We start from the raw sequence: 8,053 nt of genomic DNA, 5'->3' as shown, positions 1-8,053 counted from the left end.
ATCTGAAAGTGATGAAATCTGAGGTGACATTTTGCAAAAATAGTGGAAATAGTCTTGCAGTGGCCAAGAATTCCAGAAACTTCCAGGTCACCTGCTTACCTGAAGTTCAAAGCTTGCCTGATCCATGAAGAATTTTGTGAGAACTTCAGCAAACTGATTTATAGCACGGAAAAAAACCCTGGGGGAAGAAAACACTGGATAAAGAAGGCAACATTACGCCCTTTGAAACGTTTTCCCACCTATGTTAAAAATGAAACCAGTATACTGAACCTGGACTTGGCAACGGAAGACTTTAGAGAACAACAGAACACAGTCTAGAGACAAGGGCGAGGAAGTTGTTTCTAGAACTGACTAGATGAGCCACTGAGGACCGGATCCCAACTCAGAGCTGAGACTATAAAGCAGGCCTCGTGAGCCTCAGGCCAGGGCAATTCGTACTCTATGATAACGCTTCTCTTTAAGTCTAGGGTACTGATGCAAGTTTTTCTCCTAATCTGTACTTAGGTGGGATGAGTTTTTCTACTGGGTTATCAGGACCATGTAGAGTTAGCATACAGCTTATAATAATGATTTTCTTTGTTTAGCTCATTAAAAAATTCATTTCATTTCTATGTGACCAGTATTTGTTGTGAGCCATTAAGTGTAAGGTGCTGCTTTGAGTGCTGTGTAGAAAGACACCCACTCATTCCTGGTCTTGAGAAGTTTACAACTTGGTGGGGGAAATTTACAGCTTGTAAATCTAACGGTGAGACAACACAGAATGTGAAAACAATTCTATGAGTGAGTTTCAAAGGGGTATGGAAAAATCAAAGGAAGATAAGACAGCATCCAGGTCAGAAAGGCTTCCTTTGGAGGTGACATTTGAGAAAGTCCTTAAGGAATGGCTGGAATGCTGACAGATAGAGATCATGGGGACGGCATTGCAGGTAGAAGAAGCCATGTGAAGCAAAACAGAGGACATGTCCAGGGACTTGGAAGAGGCCTTGTGGTAGGAACACAGGTTGCACACATAGGGAAATAGTGGAAGATTAGGCTAGAAAATCAGGGTGGGCCTTGAGTGGCAGGATGAAGGAGGTCATGTGGAACCACTGAAAGACGCTGGGGAGAGCTGAGGCTGAAGATTAACACGAGAGTGACGAGGAGACCAGGAGAGAGAAAAGAGAGTAGAGAGCCTGAGGTGGAGCAGCACTGGCCCAGGCGAAATCCAGATCATGAGCACATAGGTTAGCACTGTGTGTGCAGGAAGAGATTGACTTTGCAGATGACGGATTTAGCAGCACTTCCCAAAGCCCACACTGCAGACCCAGGTATTCAAAGTCAAGTGCCACGGGTTGTCTTACCTGCTCTGTGTCATATTCATGATCATCCAATCTTTGGCATAGACATTCTTCCCGATCAGATCCTTAAACATGATAAAAGTTTCCATGAGGAAGTCCTGCGGAGAACAAAGGAATGGCTGGGGTAAAACTGGGTCACGCTCGCAGCTTCTCTCCCAGCATGTGGACAAGGGACACTACCTCAGTGCAGGATGTTCTAGTGCCATAGGAACAGCTTGTCATTTTCATAAGGCTTTTAGAGATAACAAAGCATTCTTATAGCTAGCTGTGATTGGATTTTCACATCGTGTAATCTTATCAGGAAGATGAAGACAAAAACAAATTTATCCACATTTTATAAATGGAAGAACTGAGGCTGAGAAAAATTAAATGACTCGCCAAAGGTCACAGAAACTAGGTAGCAGGAGAGCTGAGATGAGACCTCGGGGTCTTTGGACCCCGAGTTTACAGGCTTTATCTCTTTAGTCCTCACCTGCTATGTAGTATCTGAATGTCTGCAGCATGTAAAAATAATTCACCAATAATTGTGAGAAGACAGATACTTTTAATAGATCTGAGTTCAATTCTCCTTTATTGTGGTAAGAACAGCACAAAAATGCTACATGCAAGAAGCAGAGTCATGACTCTTCCTATTCTAGGAATGTCATCACATGCAGCCTGGAATAGGGTCTAAATGGTCCTTAAAATGAGATTATAACAGTGATGTAATGACAGTAATAACTAATAATGTAAGTATACAGAGCACAGAACAGCAAAAACATGTATTCTAGTCCACAGGGGGCCGTGCACAAAAAGTAATGCAGAAATAGCACAATTAGACTGAAAATAAAGTTTTGAAAGCATTTTTTATTAGATAAATCTAGATAATTTCCACTGGGATTTCTGAAATAGAAATCCAGTCCAATTTCTCTGGCACTAGTCTATACAGTTCTACTTTATGAAGTAGACCGTGTAGCTGCAGGAACACAGTACTTGAGAGGCGGGAGGCCTGGGTTCTATTCTCATGGTATTTTTCTGAAACACTGGTCAAGTCAGTTAACTTCGTGCATTTTGGACGCTCAACAGCACAGGAATACAAGTGTTTCTGGCTAGAAGTTGTGCTACCCTCTCTTTGTTCTTCTGGTTCAATGGCAAGTCAGACTTATCTACCCCCAATTCTAAAATCATAGGCATATCTCATGAATTAAAAATTTTTACATCCTACATTTTAAATGCTTCCACCAATTTATGAACCATTCCATTAACTTCTTTCAAACCAGTAAGAATTCATGGCTTGTGAAGCCAGGATTAAGTTTAGATATTGGTTATCTGCTTCTGACACACTGTATCCACATTCAACGCTGGGCAGTCTAAGTTAATGAAATGGAATAATAAAGACAACTCACAGGGCATCCCAAGGCCTCATCTGATCCACCACTTCCCAGTGTCTTTCATGCGACTTCCTTGGAAGGCAGCATGAGAGACTGAAAGGACAGTTTCCCTGGAGGCAAAAGGCCTGTTTACTGCTGTTCTGCCGCTGAGGACTGCGAGTCAAGGCAGTTACCTAGTTTCTCCAGGCCTTGGCTCCCTCATGGGGATAATGATCCTTTATAACTAGACAACACAAGTGAATAAGAGCACCATCGTTCTGGCAAACAGGAGTTAAACCTGTCTTTTCTTACTTTACAATGGAGCCAAATCGTCAAGAGTTTGAATTTAGAACTTCCCTGTTCTACCTGCTTTCTGGAGAAAATTTGGAAAAAAAAAAAAAATCACCAAAATATTTCATGTTAAATTTTATCTTATATTACAATAATAAAATTATCAGTGTAAATAGCTTAGTCTTCATAGGCATTAACTACAAGCCAAGCACAAAACTAGGCATTTTCCATGCATGGACTCAATCAACACTCACATTAACCCACAAAGTAGGTATTATCTAACAGATGACGAAACTGAGGTTACTGAAGTTAAAAAGCTTGCCCTAACTTTCAGGCCAGGAAGTGGAATGGTCAGAATTCAAACCCAGAGCTGGGTGTTCTGAAGCCGGAGCTCTTCCTTGCTACACCGTCTGCCTGTGCAGAAGAAAACACGGCCCCCTGGACTTCCACCTCCTCTCTCCTCCTTCCTGATTCCTTTTCACCTGGTCTCTGCAGGTACATCCACATATTGCTGGGTTCCTGTACCATGCTGCCTGCCACAGCATGGCCTCAGTGGAGGCCTCCTAAGGTCGCTAGCTTAAGCCTCATGGTCCAACACAGCATTATGAGAGTCTACCCTTGGACCAACTGAGAATAATAAACAGTACTTTCTCTGCAGGGCTTGTATGTGAGACCATCATGGGGGCATCACAGAAAGGAGGGTGACTGGCGAGGAAGGAGCTGTATATCGCTGGGGACACTGGCCACACTCTATCACTATAACACTAGCAGAAAGAGAAAACCTAGAATACAAAGAAAACTGGAGTAGGCATGGATGACGGGAAGTCACCCAGAGCAAAGCCTAGTGCAATGTGGCAGCAGTTTGCTAATCCAGCCCCATGTCCAGGCCACTGCTCTGCAGGATCAGATAACATCGTCATGGATGTCTTAGCAGCCACTAACAATTCCCAGAAGGGAAATATCCTGGAGCAGTAGCCAGAGGACTAACTTTGCCTCTTAGATGGATGAGGCTACTTCAAAAAGTTTGTGGAAAGATTTGTATTATCTTTTAATGCTATTTTTTCCATGAGCTTTCTGAAGTAACTTTGTATTTTTTTTTTTTCCTTTTTGTCTTTTTTCGTGACCGGCAACAGATCGCAACCCTCAGTGTTGCGTCCACACCTCGCTCAGCCAGTGAGCAGGAACCGGTCTGTATGTGGGATCTGAACCCTCGGCGGGAGCGCCGCCGCGCTCCCAAGCAGCGCACTGTAGCAGTGCGCCACCGGGCCGGCCCCATAACTTTGTATTCTTAACAGCAACTATGAGAACAGTTTTCCTGTTTATTATAAAAGGGAACAAAATAGTTTCAACTGAAGATAACTTAGATGCACTGGAAGGGGCAGGGGATCACCTCCTCGTTTCTCTCTCCAAAACGATCACATCAACCACATGTTAGACGACTTTGCACACCCCTGCCTTCCTTCTAGAATCTTTGCCATGGAATGAGCAACTAAGATCTCCTCTTTCCAGAGCAAAAAAGATGTCCCAAATGTTTCTAAATGAAGGTTCTCTCTACATCCCAGAGAGGTAGGGGGTGTGTGATGATCTTTTGGTACGTGTATTATACACTTCTTCAAACCCGTCAAAGAGAGAAAGCAAGAATCGACCTTTCCTCCTTTTTGTAATCTCTGTGGACAGCCACACAGCACTGCAGGGGGCTGGGAGGAGACCCCTGCATGCCTGTTGCTCAGTTTCAATACTTTTTTACCAAACATAGCAAAGTTCTCAGGTTACCAGGACCCAGTGAAGACAACTTACAATGATGTCTTGTCTGGTTTTGAAAGTGCTGATATAGTGGTTGTAGTGGCTGTCGTCCATCTGCTGGAGGATGGCAATCATGCAAGCCACAAAACTCCCCTGGAAGGAAAAAGAAAACACAAATCTAAGACTCCTCAGACCACCTGCTGACAACTGAAGATTTGGGTGCCATATACTTTAATTTTTCCCACCCAAGACCTATGCAGACACCCTACCAATCTGGAAACATGCTGTACGCTAAAGGTCCGAAGGGCATACACTTTGCTCTTTCTGCTGTACCTTCCTTCCTCCCAGTCAGAGTTAAGGAATCTGGAGGGCTTTACCCATGTAGGTCAAGGGACACTAACTTGAAGATCTCAACTAGATTGCTAGTTAAGATGTAACAACTTGTAGGGCTTGAGTTTCTTGTTGAGGCAGAGTTGTAGTACAGAAGTCCATGGAGAAATGTCTGAAATACTTAGATCTGCTAAACGAATCTGAGCATGGAAGGAGTATAAGAGGAAAAAGAGGGATTGTGACCCTGAGAGTGAAGGAGTGAAGAACAGGAAATGATAATTCCCTGCTAAAACACTGAATGCCACTTCTCCAACTCCAGAACCCTGTAGTCTGTTATCCCCAGTAGGGTATCCATGTGGAATTGTGGACTTGACTTGAAAAAAGTGAATGAATAACTAGATGATTAACATTATTTCTTTTTTTGAGGTCAAGAATTACATATTCAAGATGCTTTCCCCTAGTCCAAATAGATTTGAGTCATAGACTAATTTTCTGGCTAGAAGGCAAACATTTAGGGTTATTATCTTCTTGGTTCTCATGTACTTATGAAAACAACACCAATTTAAATGAATTTGGCACAGGGAAGATGAATATACAGCTGTTTTGGGGGTGGAGGAAATGACTTCCCAAACACGAAAACAATAAAAGACTGTCCATGTGTACTTCTCTCTGAATAAACGTCTGTCTTAGATGGTCTCTTTTGTTTTAAAAAGTTTATTTTTCTAATTATAAAGCAATGGAAACTTATTGTACTAAGTCTTTTGATATATATCACAAATCATCACATAGTTTGCATTTCTCCCAGTGTCTAACACTATTTGTTTCTCCAGGGCCATACCTACTCTGGCTACTAGAGTTTTATTTAGTATCACTTTTTGTTAATTTGCATTTCCTTTGTTCTGAATTGAACATTCTGTCCACATGATTTCTGGGCATTTGTTTTCCTCACTTTGCTATTTTCTCATATTCTTTACTCCATTTTTCTATTAAAATGACAACTTTTTCTTAGTGGTTTATAATAGCTCTTTGTATATTAAGGCTGCAGTGGATTGAATGGTCCCTCAAAGTCAATGAAGTTTAATCCCCACTGTGACTACTAAGAAGATGGGAAATCCTATTATGGCAATCAAAAGGTGGAACCTTGAAGAGGTGATTAGATTCTGAGGATCATGCCATAGTGAATGGATTAATAATGATGGTCATGGGCATGGTTCTGAGCGCTTTAAAAGGAGAGAGAGCACATGAGAGTCTCTTTCTCTCTGCTCTGCCATTTTCTGCCATGTGAGACCCTTGTGTTACTTCAAAGTCACCACTAAAGAAGATTCTCACTAGATGTGTTCCCTGGACTTTTGACTTCCCAGTCTCTAAAACTGTAAGCAATACATTTCATTTTTTAAATAAAGTACTCAGTTCTGTGTTCTTTGTTATAAGCTACAGAAACAGACTAACACAAAGGCCATTAGCCACCTGCCATATATGTTACAAATATAGTCACCTACTGCGTAATGACATTTTGTTTAATGATGAGCAACATATACAAAGTTGGTCAGAGCAATAGGCTGTACCATACAGCCTAGGTGTGTAGTAGGCCATACTATCTAGGTCTGTGTAAGTGCCCTATGACATTTGCACAATGACAAAATTGCCTAATGACACATTTCTAACAATATATCCCCATTGTTAAGAGAAAAATGACTAGTTTTTATAGTTTGGTACTTGACATTTGATTTGTATATATATATTTTCACATATAGAGCTTTAAATTTTTTATCTGGTAAAATCTATTTTTCCCTTTTATGGTTTCTTTTAACTTTTAAAAATTCATGAATTCTTTTTCTCATAAAAACAGGTACGTATTTGTATTTCCTTCTAGCTGCCCTGATTTAATTTTTTTACACTAAACCCTTTATTCCATCTGACATTTATTTTGAGGGTATAGCATCAAATAATGTTTCCAAATTGTCAATTTTCCAAATAGCATCTATTAAAAGCAAATAACACCTATTAATAAAATTTATTAAATAACATCTACTTTCTCTATTGAAAGGTAACACAATTTTCATATAATCAAAAGTCTTCCTTTTAAATTCTCTCAATTCTGTTCCATTGATATTTGTACTCTATTTCATAAGTCCAATACTATTTTAATTATTGTTTTTAAATCTGACAGGCAAGCTCTCCATTATTACTTCTGCTTGGCTATTCACTTCTTTGTATCTCATATTTATTTTACTCTCATATTTTTGTGACTAAATTCAATGGAATTTTTCTTTACAATCTCTAAATAGCTAATGTTGTTATATAAAAAGGCTACTGGATATTGTTTTTTATTTTAAAATCAACTAGAGTTTAATAAACTGATTCATTAGTTTTATTAAAATTTTAGTTAACTCTCCTGGGTTTCTGAGATGTGCTGGTGCTTTCAGCTAAAAATAATGACAATTATGCTAATTATTTTTTCTCTTTTTCAATATTTACATTTAGCATCTGCTTCTTGTCTTATTACATTGGCTAGCAATTATAAATAGTGTTGAGACTGAACATTGAATTGTGTTGACATTGGTTCTCCTTTTTATGACCATTGAGTATTATGGTATCTAGTGATTAAAAAATGTCTCCACCTTTTCTTAATGTGGAGTAGATGTTACACTGATCATATACCATTTTAGCATCTATGGAGAGACTCAATCAATTCAATTGAGTTGATATATTTTATCAACAAATTCTCTAATATTTAACTATTCTTGAATATTTGGAATAAACATAAGCCATGTATGTTTTCTTTTTGTACATTTCTCTTTGCGACTGCGTCTGTGTCTCTTTGTACCTCTTTCCCATGCTTTTTTTTCCTTCTTACGTTTATCTTTCTGAAACATTCTACTTTGCTTCTCTTGGTGTCTCTATCACTCCAAGGATCTAGCCTGTTCCTGCTTCCACCACCTTATTTATTTATTTATTTTTTTGTCTTTTTTCATGTCCGGCAACGGACCGCAACCCTCAGTG

At 39.7% G+C, this 8,053-nt stretch overlaps 1 protein-coding gene across 1 annotated transcript in view; it reads right to left on the bottom strand.

Moving 5' to 3' along the window:
* Positions 1 to 8,053, bottom strand: part of LOC103606041 (dedicator of cytokinesis protein 5) — a gene marked incomplete at its 3' end in the record, with an annotated part of 132,284 nt that overhangs the window by 40,717 nt on the left and 83,514 nt on the right. The window contains exons 26-28 of the mRNA XM_008590639.1: positions 4,775 to 4,873; positions 1,341 to 1,435; positions 100 to 178 (exon numbers count right to left, since the gene is read on the bottom strand). Of these exons, the coding sequence (XP_008588861.1) occupies positions 100 to 178; positions 1,341 to 1,435; positions 4,775 to 4,873 (273 nt within the window). The remainder of the gene's footprint in view (positions 1 to 99; positions 179 to 1,340; positions 1,436 to 4,774; positions 4,874 to 8,053) is intronic.

The sequence above is a fragment of the Galeopterus variegatus genome, unplaced genomic scaffold (assembly GCF_000696425.1).
Source record: "Galeopterus variegatus unplaced genomic scaffold, G_variegatus-3.0.2 Scaffold6238, whole genome shotgun sequence".
Classification (NCBI taxonomy): domain Eukaryota; kingdom Metazoa; phylum Chordata; class Mammalia; order Dermoptera; family Cynocephalidae; genus Galeopterus; species Galeopterus variegatus.
Note: the sequence above shows the minus strand (reverse complement) of the source record. Positions and strands in the feature narration are given on the sequence as shown.